Source organism: Aptenodytes patagonicus, chromosome 1 (assembly GCF_965638725.1).
Source record: "Aptenodytes patagonicus chromosome 1, bAptPat1.pri.cur, whole genome shotgun sequence".
In the NCBI taxonomy this organism is placed as follows: domain Eukaryota; kingdom Metazoa; phylum Chordata; class Aves; order Sphenisciformes; family Spheniscidae; genus Aptenodytes; species Aptenodytes patagonicus.
Window position 1 is genome coordinate 1,118,360 of NC_134949.1, and position 26,883 is coordinate 1,145,242.

Genomic DNA, 26,883 nt, shown 5'->3' on the forward strand with positions numbered 1-26,883 from the left:
TCCCCGGATGAGGAGGAGGAGGAGGAGGAGGCAGGAGCTGGGGCACGCAGGAGAGGCCGAGCCACGGGGTCAGCAGACACGGTTCAGCCAGATCCTGGCGGAGCGGGCGGGGGAGTTTCAGGGTGCTGGAGAAGAAGGGTGATCGCCAGCCCCCTTGGGCCACCCCGGCTGCCGGTGGCATTTTGTGGGGCCGGCTCCTAACGAACCACCTAATTAAGGGATTTGCGCTGTGGCTTGCAGCAAAGCGGTGGTTTTGGGGAGAGGCAGGGCGCTGGCGGAAGGGGGGTGATACACACTGTTTTTGGCTATTTTAAGGCAATTTTGGTGGAGTGTGGAGTTGTGCAAAGGCCTCCAGCCCTGCATGGGGCGGCTGAGAGGGGTGCCCCCAGTCTCTCCAGCCCCAGGGCCACCATGGCGATGCTGGCAGCGTGTCAAACCTGCCGAGGGAGGGTTCCCTTGTGCAGGTCCAGGCAGAGCCTGGTTGCCTGGAGCTGATGTGCTCCGCGCTGACGGAGACCTGAATCAGCTGTGACGCCTCTTCTGGGCTCCCCGAGAAGAGCCCCGTGGCCCCCGGGGCAGCTGATGTGGTGGTGCATCAGGTGAGCGGTGTCATGAGTCCTGCCCTGGTTAGTCAGGGGTTAACCCCGGGGCTGACTGAGGGTTAACCATGTTGTAATGGCCTGCTTTCATTTTTACTCATCTCTTACAGCAGGGAGTACAGCGGGGTTCAGAGGCAAATGACAATGAGGGCTATTTTTCTGTCCGTCCATCCATCCCTCCATTTATCTGTTCATCCATTCATGTATCCATCCATCCATCCATCCATCCATCCATCCATCCATCCATCCATCCATCCATCCATCCATCAATCCCACCAACCAACCAGCCACCCAGCCACCCAACCGTCCATCCATGCGTGCATCCATCCACCCAACCGCGTTATCATCCATCCATTCATCTGTCCATCCACCCATACGTCCAGTTGCCCAACCATCCATCCAGTCAACTATCCATCCTTCCCTCCAACCATCCGTCCATGCATCTGTCCGTCCATCCATGCGTTCCCATTATCATCCATCCACCTCTCCCTCCAACCATCCATCCCTCTTTCCTACGTGCCCGTAACAGCCAAGCGACCTTCACCAGCTGGGCCAAGGAGCTAATGGACCAGATGATCAGGCGGAAGCAGAAGATAGTTTGACTTTCTTGGCTACAAGAAAATGGCACCAGTTTACCCCAGTTTAACCCAGTGAGGAATTAGAGCTGTGGGCTTTGGAGGGAAGGCCACAAAACAGAAGCCAACCCACGGGACAACTGAGGAACGCATGGGAAATGGGGCCTCCAGGTAGGACAAAGTCTGGGAGGGGATCACCGCCTCGAGGAAAACCTCATCTGGAAAAAACTCCGGGCACGTTAAATGCTGCAGTTGCAGGGAGGAATCGGCCGAGCCGTGCCGGGAACCTGTCTGGCAAGAGGCACGGCACTACTCGCCCCGCGAGCGCGTTTCAGGGAGGGGAAGTCCTGGCAGCTCCTCTTGTACAACGAGCTGCTCCCTAATTGTCTGTCTAATTGCCCACACTTGCTGTTCTGCTCCAGATTTAATAAGATTGAATCAAAATTGCTGTGAAAAAGCCCCGGGCAGCCAAGCAAGGAGCCAAGAGGAGGGGGAGCTGGCCCGAACCCAGCTGGGAGAAGCAAACACCATCAGATAACCGGGCGTTTTCAAAGCCCGGGAGGATTAAGGTGTTTGTTCAAGCTACAGGGGAAGTTGTTTGAGCTCCAAAAATGAGGGTGGGCTGGTTGGGGGGACCCTGGGTCACTTTGCTGAGGACAAAGAGATTGCTCTGTCCTGGGTGTCCCTTGGGGCTGAGCGAAGCTGGAAACTGCTGGGGGGTTTTGCTTCCCTATCACCTCCCCACCACCAGCACCCATTGTCAGCACCCACGACCTCCCTACCACCAGCACCCATTGTCAGCACCCACAACCTCCCCACCACCAGCACCCATTGTCAGCACCCACGACCTCCCCACCACCAGCACCCATTGTCAGCACCCACGACCTCCCCACCACCAGCACCCATTGTCAGCACCCACGACCTCCCCACCACCAGCACCCATTGTCAGCACCCACGACCTCCCCACCACCAGCACCCATTGTCAGCACCCACTGTCAGCACCCACGACCTCTCCATCATCAGCACCCATTGCCTCCCACATTTGCATCACTCTTTGGGAGAAGGTCAAGCCAGCCCTTGATTTTGACTGTGCTTAACTGTGCCCTCATTAGCATGGCAGGATAATTAACCTAATAAAACTGCCTGCTGGCCCATAAAATCCCGCTGTTTATGGTTGAGTCCTATTTACGGTATCCGAGATGGGCAGCGGGGTAGGACGGGAAAGCGGCGAGGCCACCACGGCGGAAGGCAGGAGCACGCAGCCGCCGGCTGATGGGTATTTTGGCAGCCGATTTTCCCGGGATGTCTCCAACCGGAGCTGGAAAGGTCGATGCTTTGACGAAGGAGGGTGCAAGCGGCCAACGTTAAAGCCTCACACGGCGTTTTCCAGGCGGCATCGCCCTGCTCAACCTCAGCGTCTTGCTTTGAGCGGTCTGATCCAGGTAACGGCTGAAAAAAAAGACCAGACCAGACGGTTAAAGCACCCAGTTGGATTATCCCGAGCCTGCGCGGCTCGTAACGCAAGCACAGATGTGCACAGATGTGTGCGGCGACATCTGGGTTTACATTTGCAGACGAGGCGGCGGCTGAGGTGGGGGGGAGGCTGATGAATTCATGGAAAAAGAGAAAGTTGGAGGCTGAGAGGGAGACCGCTCCGACAAAGAAACCTCCGTGGGGCCCCGTGCCCCTGCGCGAGCCCAGACGCACCGAGGCCGGACGGTCCCGTGAGCGTCTGTGGGGACGGGGAGGAACCTCCGCAGAGCCCAGCATAAATTGCATCGGGGTTTAATGTGGAAAACGGGATTTTGGAGAGGCTGAGCTTGGGCATGATCCCGCAACGGCTGCAGGGGTCCCCAGGGGACGGCAGCTGCTGGGTGTAAAATTCGGGCTTTGGTGGCTTGTGTTTTATTTTAGGCATCGTTTTAACGGAGGTTTCCAAAGCCGAGGACGAACTGCAGGGTCTGCAGGGCAGCGTTCCTGAGGTCGGGCTTTTCTAGCCCGAGCGAAGGGACCGCGGTTCCACTTTTGGGCCTGCCAGAAGTCACCGCGGCGGAGGAGGGAGGCTGGGATCGGGGTGCTGGGGAGATGCTCGGATCAGGGACGTGCCCTGCTCTGACCCCAACTCCGGGAAGGTCTTACCTGTAAACTGGGGTGGTGTTGGCTCCTCTCCGCGTGTATCCGCTGGGTGGATCTCCAAAGGTAAATAACGGGGCCGGGGAGCTGCTTACCGAAGGCGGAGGTGCCCACGTGTCCGCCGGGCACGGACGCCTTTCCTTTCCCTGGCCACGATGGGGATGTCGCTACGGCCAGGGTGGCCAAGGACGTAGGGGCTCAGCGGGGCTTGGGGACATGACGCTGGCCCAGGTCCCGCCTCTGCCCTTGGGTATTTCACCCCACTGTGTCCCAGGGCCCCCCCGTACATGGGATGGGGGGGGGGGGGGTCTTGGCTCAGTGGTTTGGCAGCACAGGCGAGGGGAGGGCTGGCCAAGACCCGACGGAGTTCAGCACAGGAGGAAACCAGGAAAGCCCGGCTTGTTTAGTCTAGCAAAGCGAGGGCTGAGGCGGACGGCTGCGGTCTGCACATTCCTCCAGGAGGGACGGAGCGGGGATAGGAACCACCGGGAGTCGGGGGGGAATTTACTTTTAAAGGGAAATTAAGTTTTTTGGCTAATTTGCTGTCTGTTGGCTACAGGACAACGAGACGAAGGTTCAGCCCCAGCCCGACGCGTGGGAGGATAAGCAGGCGCTCTGCAGGATTTCCTCTCTGTTGAGGACGAGCCGTGTACCCCAGCATCTCACTAATCTCCCCCCCCCTTTTTTTTTTTTTTTTGTTGGCAAAAAGCCTTTTTTCTGGCTTCGCCCTGCTTGGGAAGGGCTGAGTCCCCTCCAGATCAAAACTCAGCTTCATAGGTCAAAACTCAGCTGTAAACCCTGTCCCTGCAAACTGAGCTGTGCCTTCACCCCCGAGCAGGGCCCCGGGGGCGCAGCGGGGGACCCAGGGGAGCGCGGCCAGCCCGAGGGAGCTGGTGTGGAGCCGGGGCCGCTCTCCCCGGGAGCTGCAGGCTTGCCCAGACACCGCCCTACATGGTCAGGCCGCAGCTTTCGGGAGGGCTGCGGAGACCCGACGGTTTCGTCATGCTGCTGTAACCGGGTGCTCCCCACCGCCCCGGGGAAGCTGCCCCGGTGGAGGGGAGTCTGCCCCGTCCCCCTTCCGCTCAGGGCCGCTTCGGAAGGTTGGCCTAGGAGAGGATTTGAAAATATTTGCTAAATGGGGAGCCTTTTGGTTCTGCGGGGTGGTTTCTTTTCTGTAGGAAGGAGGTTTCGGTGCCCCGGGAGGGCAGGGATTATTGCCGCCGATCCCTTTTCCCCCAGAAATGGAGGAGAGTGATGCAAGCGCTGGAGTGAGTCAGGCAGCTGTGCCCTGTTTTACAGCAACCACCCGTCACACACGAAGGGCGGTGGCTGCCGGGCCCCACGCTGCACACGGAGCTGTAAAACCGCCGGCTCGCCTCCTCTCCGGCTGCAGTGGTGCAAAGAGGAACCGTGACAGAAAAAGGGTTTTGAATAAAACCACGGCTTCCTTGTGCGAGCTACAGCCCTCCGCCCGGCGTGTGCGGCGGTAGGCCAGCTGCGTGTGCTTGGAGAAGTGCAGGTACGTGCTTATCTGCTGCCGTCTGGCAGCACCCATGGCAGCGACTCAGACGAGGCAGGCAAGAGGCTGTCAGGAATTTAATTGTACTTGGCACTCGAAACTGTACAATACATTTACAGAGAACCACACGTTTGTGTCTATGTACACCCTCTTCCCATTTCCAACATTACTGGCCGAACACGTGACAGGCAATAACCCTTTACACCCGAGTTACGGTGCTCAGAGCACGGATTTCAGGTAAGGCTCGAGGACGGCTATCGCGGGATCGCTGTCCTCGCCCCATCATCTCCAGTCGAATGACAGGAACAACCTGTCGGCTTTGCTCAAATCTGTCACCGCTTTGTTTCCTGCGATGCTTTGCAGCGCAGTTACCAAGCTGGCACCCCCTCACACGAATCTTTGGACCGCTAGAACATGGCAGTGTCGCCGTTACGAGTATATACAACCACTATCTCTTCCGTCCTTACACCTCATCAGCTTCAAACGCTTTCTTTTCTCTACCTTTCTACCACATGCAATAACCCCTTGGTTGCCTCCAGTCCTGCCTCCCTGCGGGAGGCGTTTCATTTCCAAAAGGCAACAGTAACAAGAAAATCTACCTTCGCTCCCTGCTATTCCCCTCTAGCTGCTGCTCCTCTTCCCTCCCCACACCCTTTACAACGTGCCTAAAACCTTCCTAAACCCCGTTAGCAATGCAGTTCTCTTTCAGTAGTCCGGAGCGCACACAAGCCATTGACGTCGCTCATCGTAACGGGGTACGTTGAGCGTCTCCTCCCAGCCACCGGCTCGTAACGCCATGGCTTGCCTGCGCTCCGCAGAACTGTGGAGTGACGTGAGAAACAGTATGTACACGCACACCTCAGAGCAAGAAGGATCAAGTACTTGAAAGGAAATGCCAAGTCTGAACAACAACAACAACAAACTACAAAAGTAAAAAAAAAAAAAAAAAAAAAAGAGAAAAACAAAGAAAACCAAAAAACCCCCAAACTTGAAACAAAACAACTAATAAAAAAATTAAATATCTGGCAGGTTACAAGAGTGAAAATGAGGAATGTACAAAGGACACACTAAGATGAAAGATTCCAGTAGGTAAATTGAGAACCTGTTGAACTTGGGGTCTGTTTTTTTTTCTCCTTTTTCAACATGAAGAGTTGCATGGATTATGATAACCGTACACCGCAAACCATGCGCTGTACAAGACAAGAAGAAAACGTGAATTCAGGTTTCGAGTCCACTTTAGAAGGACTCTTGATCCAAACCCCCTGCAAAGGGAGGTGCTGCCAGGCTCGCGGTGACGGCCCAGACTTCCCCTTTAGCTTTACTGCTTTCCAGCCTCAAACAGCGCGCGTGGAAATCTTTCAGAAACCAAAGCGTGCTCTTCAAATCTGCCACGGGCAGTCGAAAGCACGAGGGCTTCTGAATCACTCACAGCATTAAAACCAGGTTCAAAGTGGCCGTGTTTGTAAAAACAGACTCCAGTTCAACAGCGTTAACTGTATACCAGTAGCTGCCATTACAACATAAAACCCAAAGAAATATTCTGTTCAGTAGAGTGAATCCAATCATGCTCACATTACAAGAAAAATGTACACGTTATTTATAAATAAACAGTCTTCCACCAGGATGTTGCTGGGCTCCTCTTTACACAAGCGTTTCTTTCTGCTTGCCACTTAGCTGCTTCTCCCTCGTTTTTCTGTGCCCAGATGGTGTTCTGTGTGTTTTCAGGCCCTTGGCTTCCTCCGAGTCCAGGATGGAGCCACACTCGGATGTGCTTTCGTCTAGCTCCATGTCGGTTACGCCAGACATGGCAGACTGCCTCTTCTGGGCTTTGATGTTGGGCGCGGAGGGGTTGTTCTCCTCCGACTCCTCGCTCAGCTCTGGCAGCTCCTTCAGCTCTGCTGCGGCAGCAGTCCGCTGGAAGGGAGCGATGGCGGTTCGGATGCAATTAACCCATTGCTGCTTGTGGAAGACATCATTGGCCTGCAGCGTGTGGGACTGGCCCGGGGAGGGATCTTGGAAACGAACTCGGAAGATATTTTTAGCTGAGGATAAACATAGGAAAAAGCAGATCAGTTCCTAGCTCAATATTTAGAGATTCCATTGCTAGACAAGCAACCTGGACTGCCCTGCTCTGCTTCAGGGAAAGCGTTCAAAACCCCACCAAAAAAACTCCCCAAGCCCCACAAAAACGTGTTGAAATAGATGTTTTCTAATCTGAGCACCAGCTGCAAAGTGCCGTATGTAAGTTCATGGCCACCAAATATAAAACTGCAAAGCCCAGCAGTGACAGTCTAAAGGTGGACGTTAACACGTCACACGTCTGCTATCCGAAAGGAACCTCGGTCCACGGGGATCTATGCCCAGGTGTAATCTCTCCTCACCAACAGATGAACACCACCACGCAGATGAACTGGTTTGGTCCGTACCTTTATCGGAATTGCCAAAGGCTCCTCGGAAGGATCCTCCCATTTTCACATCGCCATCCTGCAGGTCTTCGAGGAGCAGCTCCTGGACAGGGATCGGCTGCCTGTACACTTGGTAGGCCTGACGCTCATTGCGAGTGACCGGCCGGGTCAAAACCAGGATGTCTTGGAAGAGGAAGACGTAGAGTTTCTGAAAGGGAAAACACATCTGAATGTGAGCGAAGCGTCGTACCCTGTATTCAAATCGGCCACACATCCTCTGGGATTCAAGGCCACGTTATCTGAAGTTTCACCCACGTTAACTTTCTGACAGTTTCCTGTTACAGCAATGTAGGGGCACTGGCAGTGGTGGCACAGACTCGGCCTACATCAACAGGTTTATTATTTTAACAACCCTTAAAAAGTGAATTATGATTTAGAGATGCCAAGAATAGGATGATTAGAAGCAATATCTTTTCTGACAATAGAAAATGCTTCATGTGTACAGAAGTGTAATGGCCAAATTAAACAAAAAACCCAAAACCCCAACCAACAAAAAAAATAAAGAAAACAGAAAAAGATTTGATGTTTAAAACGAGGTTACTCCTGCAAGCCAGAAGAAAAGGCAGCAAACCCTCGAGTACAGCAGGGTCTTTCAGCGCTGCTGCAGTGGGAGATAAACTTCTGGCAGTTCACCTCAAAAGCCAAACAGGCGTTTGCAGGAACGCTTTTGTTCGGAAGAGCTGTGCGCCAGCGCTCATAATGGGGAACGTCAAAGCACCTGAAAGTAAACAGTCGGCAGGAAATCCCTTTGGATGGAGTGCTTGGGCACAGAGCACACTTTCTATGGTAATTCTGTGCTAATTATTTTCCAGCTTCTGAAGGCCAATTGTAAAGCTGTCAGCAGGAAACTTTCCCTTACACCCTGAAATGCAGACTACCATCAGGTGCTTTCTCTTCTGCTTTTTAAATTTAGCTAATTGTCTAAACTAACCCTAAGGATGGAAGGGCTCCTGGTCCTGCTAGAACAGGCAAACAGTTTTAACTACCTCTGAGGGAACGTTTCCAAACTTGAGAATTAATTACCACGAACATGAGGGACTTACATGTCCATTTTTATTCTTCAGCTCCCCATGGCACAGTAAAGCTTTGCTGCCTTCAATCCTCGGGTCCTTCTGCTTCTCATCCAGGTACTCCAGCTTGTCAATGTAATACTGGCACTCCGACTCCCCCTTCTTCAGGTTGATGTCAGAGAGGACTCCTTGGATTATAGATATCTATAAACCAAAACATTTACAAATGATTAAATAGTGGCCTCTGTTTGTATATCTTCCCTTTAAGTGCTATTTAAGAACTCCAGATGATGGAATCCATGTGGACTGATCTCTCATTTGCTTTCATGAGGGGTTACAGTCACAGATTTGTGTCCACCGAGAAAACCACCCCACGAAATCGCTGAGGGTTTCACAAAGCTTTCTGAAGCTCCAGAATGACATGCTTATGTCAGAACAATGCTCATGAAATCACTGTTACTTACGGCTTCTTCCAGAATCTGGATATCGGGATGGTCTTTGGGAGTGTGCCTCAGGATCTCTTTTAGGAGCAGCGGGTATTTGACCAGCCGACTTCGAGGAATGTCCAAGAAGCTCCAAAGGTCTAGCTTGCGGCTGAAAGGAGACTCGAGGCAGCGCTGAAGGAAGTCCTGCACTCTCCGGTCCTGCTTCTTCTGATCCAGAAGTGCTTTGGCTGCCAGCTGATTGCTACAGTAACCTTTGTAGGCATGGAGTCGTGGTAACTGCAGGAGAACAGAACAACGTTCAGGAGTCAAATTCTACGTAGGAAAAGCAAATCACATTAACATGTCAAACTTGGGGAGTCCTACTTCCCTTACTGCGATACCCTGCCCAATAAAAAAAGCTAACAGACTATCTTGTATGTGTAGCTAGTCTTTTGTGAGAACAAGGGCATCCTGCGTGCAATGCCTTTGAAGTTCAGATGTTTGAGAGATAAACAGCGATAACACTATTGAAATCCCATCAGTGACAAACAGTCCAGAAGATATAGACATTTCAAACATAAATCAGCAAGTAATTGCAGTCACACTAGTGTAAGTCTCCAGGGTGAAATCGTGGCCCATTACGGCTGACAGACTCCCATTGTTTTCAGTGTAGCCAGGATTTCCGTTTCAATCTTTCGCTCAAGGCCACAAAAGCCCACAGCTTTTCGGCTTCTAGCTTTAAATGTTCTTTAAGCGCATTTTTAGCCTGCTGCCTCGAAGTTATGTACTCACCCACTTCACAAGAATGGGCCCAATCTGTTCCACTGTTCCATCTGGTTTTGTTGCTTCTCCTAAACTTGCCAACAAGTCTGGAATTGAAACATAAGAATAGAAATTGCATCAATGCCCCAGTAAGCTGTTCTAATGTGAGAAAGCACAGAGTTTAACTCTTAGTCAGCACATTATGTGAAAATGATCCAGCTGCTTTTACCTTCATGGAGAGGAATATAAGAATCCAAGTCTCCAAATATGTGGGTGAGTTCCTCCTCGGACATGATAGAGAGTTTCAGCATGGGATCATGATAGGCCTGTCAAAGAACGTCAGTATTAAAATATATTCAAATCTCCCAAGCCCAAAAGCCGACAATTTAAATATGAGGGGATGTATCACGCGCAGGACAGATACGAAGTGAAGCCAACAGAAACAGTAACATCGACTTTGAGCGCTAAAAGATTCACCTCTGTACGAAGGCATCAAGGCCTTCAAATGAAAAGGACTTTCCTGTCTGAACTGTTCTCATCTGGGAGAGGGATTCCCCAACTAGCTCTGCAGGACTGCAAAGCGCAATCCTTTTTTGGATGGGTTTGTTGCAATCAAACCAGTACTGTAGGACTGCTCACGTCAACTTTCCAGGCCAGCTTTCAAACTGTGGATTCTGGGCCTGATAAAGCTGATATGCAATGTTTGCAGGTGCAAAGAAACTTCATTATTATCTGTAATATGGTTACTGACTGCAGGAGAAAAACCACTCACCTTTCTGGCAAGCTTCAGGTCTTCGATTAGGTCCTGCTCTCCCCTGGACATTTCGTATATTGCCTGCGAGGAAGGGAATAAGCATCGAGAGTCATTTTTAATCCCGGTCTTCCTCTGAAAGAGCCTTTCAGCTCACATAATGTACATCCTGTCTGTGCAGCTTCAATAGGCAGTTTTGCCATCTGAATCACTGTATGCCACCTGGGCATGACAACCTCAAGTAAATCTGCCGGCTTTCCCAGCTCCGAGAAAGCAACATTACTTACAACTGTGTGAAAGCTCTGACGCTCATGCACAAGCCAAATTAAATATTAGCGCCTTTTAAATCACTGCTTTTACACAGGCAAGTACGAAAAAAACAAACCCCAGAAAACCACAGAGGTCAAATCCCAGGCGTCTTTAGTCAGCTTCTGTATTGTCACTAGAAGATTTGTCTAAGAACTACAGGAAAAAGGCAAGCCAAGGCCTTGCTATTTGGCTTCCAACCAATTGTCAAGAGCTTTAAGAGAAAGACAGCTGGCTTTACAAGGAACCTGACTTTGGGTCTGCTGCAGAGCAACCAGTGTGGCTGGTTCTTGAATTTCAGAAATGCGGAGCACCCCCATGGAAAGGGTCTGGCATCTCTGAAGGGTCAAACTGGGGAGACGAACTCCCTAGTGACTCAAGAGAGAGAAGCCTACCTTTTCCCATGCCTAATGCAGAAATAAATCTAGCGGTTTAGAAATGAAGGTGCACAGGAAGATACAGTCACCCACAGATGCTCATTACTCCTTTACTTGCCGAGGAAACAGCCCAAGCCGAGGCCTCGGCTGCCTTTCCCAGTTCTGCTGTTTAACAGACAGCCTACCTCCTGGCGCTTAATTTCTTTGGTGCTCAGGGACTCTTTCATGTTGACATCTAACATCTCAGACCAAAGTACGCTGTTTCTTCTTTTAGGAGGAGTAGGAGCAGCAGATCTGCTACATGACTTCTGGGCACAGCTAGGAGACTTGCTGTCACTGCGAAGGGCAAACGACTATAGGGATTAAAAAAAAGTAAAACAAAAAATATGTAGAGCCACCATTTCAGAAGTACAGAAGTATTATAGTATTATCCATACCCCTCCCAATCCTTCATCCTCCTCTGTTGTACAGGGCAGGAAAACACACCCAGACACTTTTCCTCAGACAAAGGAACACTTTAATCAAGCTGCTGAGAAAGCCCTGAAAGCCCAGGGATTGGCAAGCTTTTCCATGTGCCTCTCCCTGCACTGATCCAGCAGCAGGGCCTGGGAGGAGGACGGGCAGGTAAAGCTTGGGTCTATTTCCAAGGTATGAGGAAGTAAATAAACTAGGATCATAATTCCACCTATAACGGGGCTAATCAGGAGCCACTTGAACTTTGCTCTCGTGATTTGCAATGTTACTGAAGCGCAGACACAGAAGCGGTCTTATCGGCATGTATGGGGTGTAGTGTTCCTTAGACAACGCTTCTCTAACATTATTGAAAGATCACTGAGCAGCAAGGTCAGTTCACATTTAAGCACATGCTCCAATACATGTATCTCAAGTACTGGAACGGTTTATCAACTAATTCTCCCTATCTGAATCAGTTTATTTTTTTTTTACTGCTTAAACCCTCAATAACCTGGTTATCTAGCAAGCTACCTCTGAACTCCTGAACTCTTCTTCATCCCCAAGTCCCAAACAAGCTTTCTGTCCTTGCATGAATAATATAGGAGAGTTTCAAGAGATGCCTTGAAATCCCAGTGCCTGTTTTACCCCCATACAGCCAGTACCTTCCCTGTGTCTCTAGACTTCTAGGACTCAAAGACTCTGCTTTTTACCTGTATTGTCTGCCCAAAGCGTCGAACTGCACCATTTCTCACAGGAGAGATCAAGTTCGCCAGGGATGTGACCCGTGCTAAAGGCCGAACCCGCTTATTGCTTGGCTCCTGTAAATAAAGCAGAGAACAAATTGTACTGGCTGTGACTCCTACTTCATTTCTCAAGCTGCCCAGGCAGGTTTAAAAAGCAAGAACCCACTTAAGGAGTGGGAAACACGGCAAAGAGAGTGTTTTGAAGTAGCTATTCATCTTAAAAGGAAAGCAGAGGCTGTAAATATTTGTCTGAACTTTAAGGCTGCAATTAAACTGCAGAGACTTTGCCCAGTGTAAAAGAGGCAAGATAACATACACATCAGTCAGAATTCAAAACAGGGCTCAAACAGGGACCGTTAAGGTTTGAACATAAATAGACTGAAGCATTCTCCTCTGCAAGGCAAGTGACTGTCATCTAAAGATGGAGCTGTGATCTGCTTCACCATTTTGTCATATTTTCCTTTGTAGAAAGAATGCATTTTTCCATTTTAATTTTATTTTGGAGAGAAAAATAGACGTCGGAGCCCAGGACGGCCTCAGCAGCTATTCTAACAAATAGCAAATGACCACATGCTGAACATTCCTGTGAGGGACACACACACACGAAGTGGATAAAGTTTAAAACCTTCAGTTTACAAAGCTTCCTCCCCCTTCTGCTCCCCCCTCACCCCCCGCAAGTCATCATAATTTTTCTTACACGTTGTTTAGATTTGAAAGATGGAGCTTCTGCTTTTCTACACCACTAATCCCTGCCGGGAGCCCAGAGCATTTTCAACTCTGTCCTGACCGAAATGCTGCCAAGAAAAAGGAAACGCCCCATGGAAACCTCCTGCTGCTTAAGCTCAGATCAGTTTTTAAAATCATGCTGGCAACACTACGTATTTTATATCAAAAATATTGTGTTGTAAGGACTGTACAGGAAAGGTGTGCACAATGGGACGCCAGGAAGAGATGGACTCGGAGCTTAAAGCTAGGAGAAAGGCTACATGAGGTGCCCCAGTGCTCTTCAACATCTGGCAGATGGCTGGACGTGACTCATCATCACAAGGAAGATTCTTAGCATGAAGTTCAGATGAGTTGATGGAAGCAGCCTCTTTTTTGAGTTCATCTCAGTAGAAATTTTACCAAAGCTTTATCAGGCATTTTTGGTTAATTACATTTGAGTCCCTCCTCTTACATTTCAAAAGGCTAAAAGGCCAAGACTGAAAAGACTGCTTAGGACAAGCTCTCCACTGTCTCTAGTTCCAGTCTGAGATTGCAAGATAAGGTGCCCAAACCCTTTGCTTCTGCATAGCAACAGAAGTGACAAACGCTGAAAACAAAAAAGGGGAATAGGAACACACAGAGCTGGATTCCAGTCATGAGACTGAGGAAGCATAAAAGCTGCATATGTAAGATCTGATTTCAGCAACATGACCCGAGGAGTGGCCCGTCTGCCTGCCTACACGCAGCGTTAAGCAACAGAGGAGGTTAGCTCACACTGAATTAAGCCTTCAAAGTTGCAGGGGGGAAACATGAAAAGAAACAATTTATGAGTGATGCAGAACAGAAAGACCTCTTGGCACAGCACAAAGCATGTTCAAAGCTGTGCTTGAAACTTTTGGGTAATCTCAGGACTATGAAGGTAGTATAGAAATGAGGAAAAGCTACAAGAGAGCGTCCTCAACCCTGGGAACTCGACCCTCAGCTGGGTTTAAGGCACACTACCGGGAACACTGCGGTCGCTTCTTTCCTTTGCCAACCATGAGCCACTGCACTCAAGACCGAGTCAGTCAGGAAGAGCATTATGCAGAAGGCTGGAAAGTTAGGCCGGGCTCAGAAGAAGACAAGGAAACTTTAATTAATTGCAGATGTTTCTGAGTGGAGGAAAAGGATAGGTAATTTACTTCTAGACAACCATGTATCAGCGTACAAGAATAAAGGGACGCAAGCCAAGAGAAGCTTAAGAAACTGCAGGAACGTAAGCAGAAAATATACAGACATAAGCCACACACAGCTCTGTCAAGGCCAGCGATATAAATAGCATGGAAAAGAAAAACGTGACACTGAAAATTAATAGCAAGAAACCTCAGTACTTTAGGACGCTTGTACAGTCTTTCGCAGCTCGCTGTTAAAGGGTCAACTCTGCAGCCTTTCCAGATACGAGATACAATGACACACTATCTGCGCTAAGGGACATGTGTGAATGCCTTCCCAGCACATCTGTGCTAGGCTGAAGCGACACATGCATATGCACAAGGTCTGGCAGAAGGCATTTCTGCCTCTCTGTTGGGCTCCCTGGGATTATAGATCGCCACTTTTCTGAACAGTCGAGACATACTGAGACATGCAAAGACAGGCTTGAAGAGGGAGCACGGCTCCCAAGGAACCCTCCTCTGCTCTGAGGAGGGAGGAATTTTGCACAGATCGGCGTGACCAGAGCGTTTTCTGTACATGCGATGTGCTCCCCTGGGGTGTTCAGCCAACAGAAAAACTTCTGTACGCTATAAATTCAGCTTAGCAAAAGGCCATTTCCCCTCTCTTAAAGAGAAACAAATCCCACTTTCTGTCCTGCGAGTATTCTCAGACATGAATGGCTCAACTGCCAAAAAACTGCATCTGTTTCTTCTTCTTCTCCTTCCAGCGATATCGTTTGATCCAAGGCAGGGAGGGGGGAAAAAAAAATCCCTCTCCTTAGAAACCTCACCTTCTCCGAGATCTGCGTTTCAGCCTGGGGTCATGTACTCCTCTTACAGTCAAACTCAGTCGCGGTGTAAGCCGAGACTCAGTACAGTTCATGCTATGGATAACTTTGGCTCAGTATTTTTTTTTTTAGTTCTGTACTTGCAAACAATGATTAGCCTGTCTCCACGCTGTATTACTTACAGAAGCTCAGATTAGAATGAAGTCTGGAAAGTTTCTGTAACAAGCTAGTAGTGTTAAGCTTTACAACACCGACAGATAATTAAAACCCCAGTGAGTTCAAAAGCACTTCTGCTTCCATTCAGAATTTTTTTTTCCAGGGGACTCTTTATTAAAGGTGAATATAAATATATCATAAACATACGCACAAAAGCTAAATTTGTGCCTCGGTGCCTCAGCTGGCAGACAAGACTTCACACTAGTGGAATTTCTTCAAGTGCTTCTAAGTGCAGGTTAACTCTTCACATTGTGAAAAGATCGCACCTTGGTGCTCAAAAGAAAACCAGGCTCTGCTTTTGAGCAACAAACATTTTCTTTTAGCAGTATGCATGCCTACAACCTTTCCCCCATACTAGGTAATAATTAGTGTTTTTTACAAGGATCACTTACTAGAGTGCAATGTCCTACATGCCAGTCCCAAACGTGTACAAACACGGTGACAAATCTAAAAACCACGCACAGCAAAACTTTTCCTAGTAAGCCAAATCAGCAAAAAGGGATTTTAATCACCTGCTCAAATAATTCCTGCCAGAAATCATCGCCACCTGACTATCTTATTTGAAGATTCATGTGCAAGGAGCTTGCTGAATCTCAAGCTCTGTTCTGAAAACGGCTGTCTGCGCTCAAACTGAACAACCAGCCTCCGGCTTGACATGTCAGTACGGAGATTACAACCCTTGCCTTTCTCAAATTCAACAAGCTGTTCGCAACCGAGAGAGAAATCTTGCCTCACGCTCCGCTGATAACTTCAATGGCTCTTGATAGCAACTCAGTAGCTGGCATCAATAGGGGTGTTGGCTTAGGAGTCAATTCATTACTCAAGCCCAGACCCAACATTTAACTTCAGATACCCAGTGTGCTGGTTATACCCTACAGAAAATACAGGTTTTAAGAATTAGAGGCGATTTACTCTTCTTTAAGAGATCTGGTTTATGTTATTTCTCTCCCAACATCTGGTTTCCCTTTTGCACAATGAGATTGCCCAAGTTTGGCTGTTTTAAAGCCAGGATTTTAAGAGACTGGCAACTCAGACAGGAGCCCCTCAAGCCCCAGAGCTGTCTGGAGCCGCCTTTTTTTCTTTTCCACCTCATCTCACCGCTAATCTCGGCAATAAAACCCTGCCCAGGGCAGCCAGACCCTACCTGGCTGCTGAACTTTTGCCTTCTGTCGCAGCAGGAGGCATGCGAGCATCTACCAAGAATGCAATAATTCTCATCTACATAACAACAGATGATAAAAATAACAACGCTTCAAAACAAAAGTCAAAACCCCAACCAACCCCCATGAGGTGGTTTTTTTTGTTTATGCAGCAAACAAACGCCCTAATTAGGAAAAATCCTGTCAGTGGAAAGAGCGCGCAGAGCAACAGGCGTTTTTTTAATGAAAATCCCGGTTTCGGCTCCCTGGTCCCACTCCTCCAGGACAACACCCCCTCCAGGGACTATGAAGTTGTTGTTTCTTTTCAAAGACTTTTTTTTTTTTTTTTTTAAATCGCTGCCTGCACCTCACTCCGGGGCCGGCTTTCAGCGGGGTGCGCACCCGGCTCGCCGCCTCCCCTCAGGCGCGGAGAGCGGGAAGGTTGGGGGGGGCTCCCAAACCCACCACTTTCCCCTCAATCCCCCCCCCCCCTTTTCCCCTCTCCAACCCCGCTCCTCCTCACCTCCTGCTCCCTGAAGGACTGGTTCTGCGCGTCGATCACCCGGATAGTCCTTTTGATGGGCAGCAGCCCTCCGAGCTCGTCGTGAGCCACCATGGCCGCTGTCCGCGGCCTCCCCCTCCCGCCGCCGCCGCCTCAGCCCGCGCTCATCCCCGCTCTGCGCCCGCCGCCGCGCCGCGCCCCAACCTCACCGGCGGGGGCGGGGCTACCGTCACGACCACGCCCCTGCAGACCCAAACCACGCCCACTGGCTACTAGCTACGCCCCCTGCCCCAGAGGCAGGGTGCCCGGGGGCGAGGACCCTCTGGGCCCCTTTCCCAGCCCTTATTTCTTCCTAAACTCCCCAAAAATGGGACCTCTGAGAGGCTCTACTTTAAGGCAGCGCGACGCAGGCACCCACTGGGGGTCGAGGGGACTGTTCCATCACACCCTATGATGGAAAGCGGTTTGAAAAGCACGGGGCTTTCACTATTCGTGCTGAAAAGAGACAAAGCCAAACATATGTTTTGGTTTTGGGGGTTTTTCCCCTCATTTTCTTTGCTGGCACTCGCAGCACGAGGGCCCGCCGCCGCCGCCTACAGCCGTCTTGCAAGCGTGGCGGTGGGACGCGTTCCTCCTGACGGGAGCTCTCATTGCCACCGCTGGAGTATAAATCATTTGCCGCTGCGAGTTTTTTTTTTTTACCGGTCTCAGCCCTCCTTGCTCAAAAAAAAAAAAAAAAAAAAAAAGAATTCTTGTCTAGACCTGTGCTTTTAAGTCTGCTCTCAGCTTTAAAGGTTCTGCTGGCACGGCTCTGTTAGCCAGGGGCTGGGCTGAGCCTCTCCCCCTCTTCTAACAGGGGAGCCTGTCCCAGCAGGCCTGGTCATAGATGCAAAGGGTTTGTATTTTTTGTTTGTTTGTTTAAGTCATATTATTCCTGGCACCGCTACAAATCTCCAAAATAAAAGGTCTCTTGTGCTGGTAAAAATAAACCGAGTTTATTTGGCAATAGGAGGGCAGCTGCGTCGCTGCCGACCTATGCTAACCAACCTTCTTCTCGGAGGAGATAAATTTGGGGTGGCCGGGAGTACTGCAGGGTCCCCGCCGAGCTGGTCCCCGGCTCCCACGTGGCCGCTGCGGGATGGGCAGAGGGTTTGCAACGGCATTTTTCAGAGTAACGGGCAGGAGGAAAGTCCTGCCGTCCCCTCCCCGGCTTTTTTTTTTTTTTTTTTTTTTTTTTTTAGCTTTGTTTGCTTCTCTCCCGTGGAGAGCTGCTCTCAGCAAATCTGCGCCCGTTTAACCTCTGCGATACGAGACCAGGACATTTAGGATCGTCCACCACAGGATTCTCAGAAACTTGGGATACAGTGAGTTTCCGTACCCTTGTTGAAAGGACAGACTGACTCTTTCAGATATGGGTAATCCTTTTTTGGATTACTGAAGTCAACCATTTTTAAGATGGACAAAAGACCAAAGGGACGATGACTTTGGGGAGGAGCAGGCAAACCCTCCATTGAGTTTGATCATTTTTTTGGGGAGTATCAAACATGCCTATTTCTCCTACAATCTAAGGTCAAAGGTTTGTTAAACTTGGTCTAAAGATTCAGGAACGCTTCTCGACCCCGAGAGCGCATTTCTTTTCAGTGAGATGTAGACAGGCTGTGCAGATCAACTAAAAACAGGGGATGAACAATCAGGAGCCGAGAGGGAAGGCGTGAAGCAGAGTCATGCACGCAAAGGTGGCACTTAAACTCTTCTTGTTAGGACCAGAACGTGATGTCCTGCGTCTTGAAGCACTTCATGCCATATGAAGTGTTTTCTGTGACGTAAGTGTTAAATAGTCCTTCTCCTTCCTGAGCCCTCGGGGAAGGGACCTCCTGCTGCGCACCGGGGAAGCACGTGATTCACCGGCAGGGAGATCCCTGATTTTCTTCGTGACACCTTGTGAGGCTAACTAATTCATGGTGATGCAAGCCTCAGCTGATGCAGCCTGCTGATGTCATGTTGTGGAAACGTAAAGCTCTGGCCTGATGCAACGGGGCTCACTGTTTGTATGCCTCCTGGCATGCCACGTGCAAAGTGTTACATACCCGGGACAACTGCCCTTCGTTCAAAGCAAGGGGTGGGTAAGGCCTTATAGCAATGAAAAAAACCCGAAAACAAGTGGTTCCCAGCTGCCCCTGTAGCAGATGGGATAATTTCTGTATGCCCGCTATATCTGTATAGATCATCAAGCGCCATTTTGAGGCAAAATCCACCCTGAGCGGTGGAGACACGTGCTGTGCAATGGGTACTCACTGACCAACATGCAACGCGGGGAAGGCAATAAATCTGGAGAAGCCTGAAGGCAGCAAGGGTGGAAGGTGATCTTGCAGAGGTAAAACAACCATTCTCCAGGCCCACGGTGTCCCCTCTACAGCAACATAATCAGCACGGCCTTAGAGCAGCTCAGAGCACGGTGCTATCACTGCACATTACTTACCTGCCTCTGCTCTACTTACAACACATACAAGAGGCAGTGTGAATATGACCTTTAAGTTAGTAAAGTTCATTGTAGTGCAAATGCCACTCCAGTGGGCGAACCATCCCAAACAAGGCTGTGGTACTTGGGAACTCTCTGATGAAAGCCAAAACAAATGGAAAAAAGAAAGGAGAGTTGTTCTTCGTGCTGCAGAAGCAACGAAGCCAGACTTACAGATTTGTACCCTACGCACCCTGCACCGTAATTGTAACTTCCCTCTAACTCAGGGCATATTATTCTACACACCACCATCTCCCTCTACCTTCCCAGTGCCCCCTTACCCCTCTGCCCTTGCCCCAACCTCCTTTGTGCCTTCCCCTGCCCCTCCAGCCCACTGGGCAGGGATCAGCCCACGCCATGGCGGCTCTGAAGCCACGAGAATGCAGCCCGGCTGGTTGCTGCGACGAGAGATGGATAACAGACCAGTTCTTCCTGCTCTCCTGCCAGTGGGTATTAATAGCATTCCTCCCCTAAACTCCAATGGGAATTTTCACTTCTAGGAGCAAAGTACCTCGGTGACTCCTATCCTACTATCAAATTAGGGAGCTGGGAAGAGTTCAAGTGACAGAGGAGTCAACCAGCCCTCATTGTTTTATTTTTAGCTTGGGTTTTCATTTCCACGGAGAAGGGAGGACTGCTGTTACACAGAGCTGTTTGCCTGAAGTCCTGGGCGGCCTCATACCTGCGACATTCCTTGCTCCTGCAAGTTATTCTGGGTAGGGCTGCTACTAAATAAAAATGCTCTCTGGGGTATTGACATGCCATTTTGTTATTTCAGCCCCAAAGTATCATCAAATAAATTTTAGATTAACAAATGATGAATTCCTAAGAAAACATGCATCCAAATTCCAGTGTACAATTCCAGACTGATGTAAGTTTTCACAGTTAAAAATACTCAGTTGTTTAAGCGACACATGGCATCTGGCTAGTGCCAGGGGTTGCCAAGCGTGGCATGCAGGAATGTTGCCCCAACAGCTGAATATGTCCTCCAGCACCTGTGTCCAGGGTGGCCGGCACTCACAGCCCATTCCTATCTCTTCTCTTGGCAGGACTCAAGCAAATTGTATGCAGGAATGGCAGGCAGACACAGTTAATGTAAAACCCTAGCAGGCCTGGATCGTGTTTTTCAGCCTACCTTCAGTGGAAGAGAGTCATTACAGCACCCTCAATATCCTCATAGTTCAGGTCTGGCCAGGTTACACAGCCCCGACCTTCAGCCAGGACACTTCAGGGTTGCTTTATTTTATACCTAACCCTGAAAGAAGGATGTTTGCTGCTGCTGACAAGAGCCAACGACAAAAGATCTCTGTTCTGCCACTGGCTGGAGAGGAGATGACTCGAGCCGGTGCATTAACAGAGCCCGGAGGCAGGCGGGTATTCCTCAGCGGGCAGTTTTCCCAGTTTTCACAGGTCCTGGATGCCTCTGATGTGCCTGACATCTGGATTCAATTTCTTCAAAGAAAGAACCTGCGACATTTTAATCCCTTTGGCGGCTTGAAGTCTCGGAGAAAATAAAAGCATCCATTGCATTCATAGCATATTCATTTTCATTGTTGTGTGTGTATGTTTTGAAATCCTATTTACTAGGCACTGAAATCCACCTAAAAACTCACTTTACGGCTATTCTTAATGTGCTATATATAGCGTAACATGCAGAACACTCGAGGACTGGGATAAATAAGATCTCCAGAGGCAATCATCTTCTCCCATACATGTTCACGCACCCAGAGGAGTCAGACCCCCTCTGCCATACACAAAGTTGTTTACTGTCCATGAGCTGTGTTTAACATTCCATTCCCAGATATTTATATTCAGAGCCAAATTCAGAGCAGTATTCTGGAAAATGAGCAAGAGTAGGCTATGATCCATCAAAAGACTATTGGGTCATCTGAAAAGTTTACAAGCCTGTCTGGAATCCAGCATTTATTTCGGATGGTGGGAGGTCACTATAATTAGCCGCTATTCAACTCCATTATATAGTTACAAAAACAAAAAAAAACCCCAAAAAACCAAAACCCAAGCCACAGTGCAGATGCATTTTTACTGAAATACAACCTATGATATTCTGCAGACCTCTGTAGAAAACGAGTTGCCTCAACCATCCCTGAAGTGAACATTTGTGCGCTCAGGCCAGAAAAGCAATTTCCATCTTATGAATATGAATACAACACCAGAAAACATGGACTATCCAATCTCATGATAGTATTAAACACAACATCTACCCTGACAACCGAGTAATGGAGCGAGAAGCTACAGTTGATTTCGGCTCCCAACCTGCTCACGTGCCAAATGTTGTTTTTCAGAGTTGCATGGTGTAGCCAATGCCAGAGATGTTCGTTTTGATCAAAGTCTATTTCCAAATACAAATTAGTAACTTATGCATGGGCACGTTCTTGCATGAATCAGACACGCCAATAAAATTCCCATAAAAGTCCTCCAGAGCGGTTGTATCTTTGGGAGGGGGAAGGGAGGAGGGAAGGACTGTTTTTGTTGTTTCTTTAAAGCTTGTGTGTATATATTCTAAAGGAAGGAGTTAAAGCTGCAGTTTCTTGCATTATTTAGTGATGATCTTGAGGCTGTGTTATCCCTGTCTGAAGCCAAGCTACTTGTGGGGACTCTGACCATGGAAAGACACTCATTGATGGTTTCAAGTGATCTGGACCAGCAAGAATGCAGACACACAAGGATTCTCTCTCCCCCTTCTCTTTTTTCCCAAGTAATTTTTTTTACATAAAAAAAAAAAAATCAGTATTTATCTGCCTTCCCCGGAGAGACTGTCACTGTCAGCTTTATTGTCACAGTCTCTCTCTGCTGCCAACATTAGTACAACTCTAGGGCTTGTTTGGGCTGAAGTCTTATCCAGGCTGAGTAATATTCACAGAATTGGTCCCAAAAAGGTGCGTAAGGCTTCGAGAAGGACACAGCATGGTGGTGCATAAAAGGAGTCCTCACTAAGACCTCACTTCCTCTCTGAAATCCCTCTTCCTAAAGCCTTACAAGGACATGCCATAACCAACAGAAAACACCATCCAGACAAGACATGAGTCTTACACATTACTCAGTCTGGCTTCATTTTGCCTCTGGTAAAATACACCGTCGCATCTGTCTATTCCCTGTCATATAACGAAAAGTATTTATCTAGTTGCTAACAAACATCAAGATACACACACCTTCAAAAAACACAGTTCTGCTTCCGCCCATGAATCATTCAACACCTTACGTAACTGCGGAGGTAATATGGAAACGTTTCATATGTGATCACTTAACAAAAAGTTGGTCATAAACCTACCTGAAATGCAAAAATAACCCTTAGTTTTAAAGCATAAAGATCTGCTTTATAAAGAAATTCCTGTCCTCAATCTCTTGTTTTTGTCACTGCACTGCAGTTCACTCTCCCTTCTGTCTTATCCAGACAATTATCAACGGCCCACGTTGTAGTACGACTCCAGACATGGTCTGTGGAGAAAATACCTTCTTTCTCCCAAAAGGAGGGTGTTTTGGCACAAGAGAAGGGGTGGCTCAGTGCTGAAGGAAGCGTATGCTGTAACTACGGTCTCAGGTTGTAACTCCCCACTCATATTTTGGTAATGTTTGGAGGGTTAAAACCCTAAAACAGCCTAAAGGCTGTATGTCAAACTAGAAGCTTAACAGACCTAACAGATCTGGTTCACTTTTGAGTAGGACTCTGGGCAGCAAGGAGGAGGTTAACAAGCCAAAATAAACAAGAATAGCCTGGGCATTGCAGTCTGTCTGGGCTGGCGTGATCTCCCCTGCCATTTTGCATACCATCTTCCTGGTATGTGGAACAATGATCTAGAATATGGGAGGTTTAAACATCATTAAAGGACTGCTCAACCTTCTCAGAGAGACAGGTACACATCCAAATTAAATAATCCCTTCCCCCTACCTTTATTTTAAAAACATACATTGGGTAGGGTGCCAAGTCTGGGATACTAGGATGCAACTCCCTGCTCCAAAGCAGCCCTTCGTGGGATCACCATCTACATGGCAGTTTTGTCAGCACAATTATGTCTAGTAGGAGTGTGAATGCAGTATGCTGGCAAAACTCCTCCGTTATTACAAGTATGGTGACAAAAGAGCACCTTGTCAGCTGAGCTACATTTGCCAGGGGAGATAGTGGAGATGAAGTAACAGTTATGTTGTGGAGTTAGACACTTTATAGAGACAAACTCTGAAAAATCAGTTCCGATCTGTAAGATGGGGATAAACAATATATGGTCTGACCTACATATAACATTCTTAACTTATCTTGATCTTCTCTTGTGACCTTATTTCATCAATGAAATAGATACATCCGTGTCTGATGGAACCAAATTTTAGGCTATTGGTTCACCCGCATCAAATCTAGACACAGCAAAGTATAATCTGTACTACAGCATAAGTGCTCAATGAGACTCAGAAGCCCTGGTGATGTGTTTTGAAAATCTGACTATAAATAGTCGACTGTGGTGCTTTTGAAACTTCTAATAACCTTGAGAGTTGGTATCAAAAAGCCTGAAAATTACCATCCAATCAGTACCTTTAATGCATTTTAACTAGAATACTGGAGTGTATTTGGTGGATGTGCCTCAAACTTGCAAATGTCTGGGAGAGCCTGACCCTTTCAAAAGAACAAGTTAAAAAGTCAGGTTAAACAAAAGCTGCAGTCTGAACTTTTGACTGTATTAGCCTAGGGATTTCCTTTTTTCCTTGGAAGATTTCTGTTAAAACTCTTAAAAGGCGAGTACACAAATTACTGTTGATATTTTAGTTTCACGTTGAAGTGATTGCTTTGTGGGAGGAACACTAATTCATGCAATTTTGTCCAACACATAAAAAGGTGGTCCAATTAAAAAGAAAAGAAAATCCTCTTCCCTGAGGGCAGATTTCCTAGCCATAACACTCCCATCTGCATCAGAAAACCAGAAAGACCCCAGAAACAAAACAAGCCCAAAACACAGTCAGTTCAGAGGCATCAGCACTGCTGTGTCACAGCCCTCTGCAGATAATCTTTTTTGCTCTTTTCCCTCCCCTACTGGGAAATTACAGGGATGGTCTTATCTGGAACAGGAGATCTAGTCTAGAGAGGTCAAATCCCAGAGTTAGCCTGTTGGACAGGACAATCGGTCATGGAAAGCATCCAGCAGGAGCCAGGTTAAGTGAGGCTAATAAATAATGCACAAATGCAAAGTAAGTGACAACAACAGAGGATGCACTGGTCATTAGGTCAAACAGGAAACTCCACACTAACAAATTACTTTTAATCCCAGTCTAATAAACCGTAAACCCCACTTAGGTAACTCTCAATAGCTACCTTCCTAGGAAAAACCCTGTTTCTCTTCCTTCCCCTCTTCAGAGAAGTGTCTGACAGTGAGATCTTCAGGGCAGATGGACAGCGGGAAGTAGTTTCTCTTTCAGAAAACCAAGCTTGGATAGTCCTTGGAAAAAGATGCCACTCTGCACCTCCCCACCCTCATTTCTGTAAGTCAATTTAATCCATAGCTTTAAGAACAATTTACCACCCAGCCAGTCCGGTTTGTTTGCAATACAATGAAGTGCACTAACTAAAGTCAAACAAAAGCAACATTTGAAGGGGCTTTGCACAGTTTTGCTTCCCGGCACTTGAAAATGCTTATGTTCTTGCTAAGTATGGGTTACACGCATTTATTTCACACAACATTAAAACCGTGGCAGATTTAGCATTCAGATGATTAAAACAGATCACAAACAGTGTTATGGATATCCCTAGCAGGGCTCAGCCCACCCCAGAGGTGTATGCAAGAGCAAACACAGCTGTACACGTCTCTAAACTGTGGATGGTGAAACGCAAACACAGAAAGTATAGCATTCCTCAGTGGAAGCCACTGCAGTCAACAAAGTAGGCGATTACACAATATTGTAAAGGAACATGTTTTGATTACCTTAAAGTCAAGGCTGCAAAGACTGACTACATCATCATCTTTCTCTCGACGCTTCCTCTTCTGTAAGAAATGAAACAGAGTTATAGCTGTACACTCTATTTGCGTTCAGAAAGAAGGCTCTGGTTTTTTTAAAGCAGACTAGAGAGAGTTTCTTTCTTTACACCCCCAACTAACCATAATAACTCAAAAAAATAAAGGTTGAAAACAAATGCAAAGCATGTTTATGCAGTTTCATGATGTTTGTCACCTGATCGATACCTATTAATTATATGCCTTTAAGCTTGTTTCTCTGTACTCTCATAATTGTGGTTGTGAGTAAAGTCTTCAGCAGGAAATCTCAGCAGCAGGACAGAACGCAGCGGTTACTACTGTGAAATGATTTGAGATTCATTTAGTTAGATGAAACATTTTTTGTGGTTTCTGAGGCCAGCAATCCAGCAATAAAGCTGGGCTTTCTGAAAGCGTTAGGTACCAAGAGGCTCAGACTTGGTGATCCTCAGGATCTGAGATCTCTAGGGGTCACCAGAAGATGCCACATCGAACTCTCATAATGTTTGCTCACCAGCACGGCTGGGCTTGGGCAGGGGTCTGTGAGTGAGGAGATCTGCAGGTTTCACCCTGGGGACAGTGCCAACATAAAGCAGTTTTGCATTAGGTTGGTTGTTCCTGCTCCTCAGCTACGCCCTAATACCCAAATATATTTTATTCAGGGGATTCTTACTGTGTATCAGGGATTTGTTTTAGTGCGGTTCCCTAAACAGCTGAATGTGTGTATGTGAGGGCATTTCGATCATCTATTTAATTCATTACTTTGGACATGGCCAGTAGACAGCTGTGGCTGAAGCATCCCTGCTAGGAATGCAACGGGCTAAAAGAATAAGCGTTTTTGTGGAAGAAAGATGAGGCTTTTTGCCAGGGAGCTCTCAGCTATTTTCCTTTCCGAAGAAGAGCACAAGCCAGTGGAACAATGATCAAAGACATCTCTGCACTGAGCTTCCCGATACCACCCGCTATTTCTGTATTATCTGGGCTTCTACATTATTTTTTCATTACCCAGATAATGGAAAACTAATTGTGGACTCATCCTGTTAGACTGTGCCAGCCTGCAAATCACCTGGTCTGGAAAAAAACATGGGTCACGAGCATAAATTGTTTGGTCACCCATGAAACAAGTAGTTGATTTTCATCCTGTGTTTGACCCTTGTCCAGAATGAGTCAAGTTCATCCTCTTCCACTTCATTAAGCACAAAGGAAAAAGAAAAGAAACTATTTTGTATTTTTATATGGGTCTACATGTTGTTTATCAGTTTAACAGACTAGACATTGAACTAGGTGAAATGGGGAAAACACCCTCTCTGCAGCTGCAGGGGGAACTACTACCACAAGTCCACTCTGAACTTCAGCAGATTTCAGTTTTGTGCTCTACCAGTCCGGCAGCTTGACTTTCTGTCAGGAGCAATTATGCAATTCCTGTTTTCTTCGAATTTAATAATATAGTCAAATAACTTAAAAGTTTCAGCTTTAAGAGGTTTGTCATCATTGTAAGTGTATTTAAAATGTTTGAATACAAGTATTCATTCAAATTATTTTTAAATGCTGACAAGCCTAGTTTCCATGGTCCCTTTGAAAATCTGATGCTGTTGAGGGGATGTCCAGCTTCCCTGGAGGGTTCTCAAAAACCTGTTCTCTTGTTTGCTAGTCCTGTTGTATGATGCGTTTTTAGGCTCCAGTGTGTCTTCTTGCCTGTCCACACTATGCTGACTCTACCATTTAACTATTAAATACA

The 26,883-nt window shown here is 47.8% G+C and overlaps 1 protein-coding gene across 2 annotated transcripts; it reads right to left on the bottom strand.

The window, feature by feature from the left end:
- Window positions 1-4,890: 4,890 nt before the first annotated feature.
- On the bottom strand, window positions 4,891-16,808 carry NET1 (neuroepithelial cell transforming 1). 2 transcript variants are annotated; one of them, XM_076345796.1, is made up of 10 exons: window positions 16,680-16,808; window positions 12,086-12,193; window positions 11,108-11,275; window positions 10,261-10,323; window positions 9,718-9,814; window positions 9,519-9,595; window positions 8,766-9,023; window positions 8,335-8,505; window positions 7,253-7,439; window positions 4,891-6,868 (listed from the first exon to the last, which is right to left on the bottom strand). In XM_076345796.1, exons 1-10 carry the CDS (start codon window positions 16,770-16,772, stop codon window positions 6,468-6,470), a joined length of 1,623 nt encoding a protein of 540 aa, XP_076201911.1. In that variant the 5' UTR covers window positions 16,773-16,808; the 3' UTR covers window positions 4,891-6,467. The 2 variants fall into 2 exon arrangements, with proteins under 2 accessions (XP_076201911.1, XP_076201964.1); XM_076345849.1 differs by lacking the exon at window positions 12,086-12,193.
- Between the last annotated feature and the right edge of the window lie 10,075 nt (window positions 16,809-26,883).

What these genes read in the sequence shown, in the direction of transcription:
- NET1 (XM_076345796.1), bottom strand. Translation starts at nt 16,772, where the DNA reads ATGGTGGCTCACGACGAGCTCGGAGGGCTGCTGCCCATCAAAAGGACT. An exon ending in AAGAAATTAAGCGCCAGGAG is followed by an intron (nt 10,324 to 11,107) that starts GTAGGCTGTCTG and finishes CCTTCCTCGCAG; the next exon opens with GCAATATACGAAATGTCCAG. An exon ending in TTATATTCCTCTCCATGAAG is followed by an intron (nt 9,596 to 9,717) that starts GTAAAAGCAGCT and finishes TTTCAATTCCAG; the next exon opens with ACTTGTTGGCAAGTTTAGGA.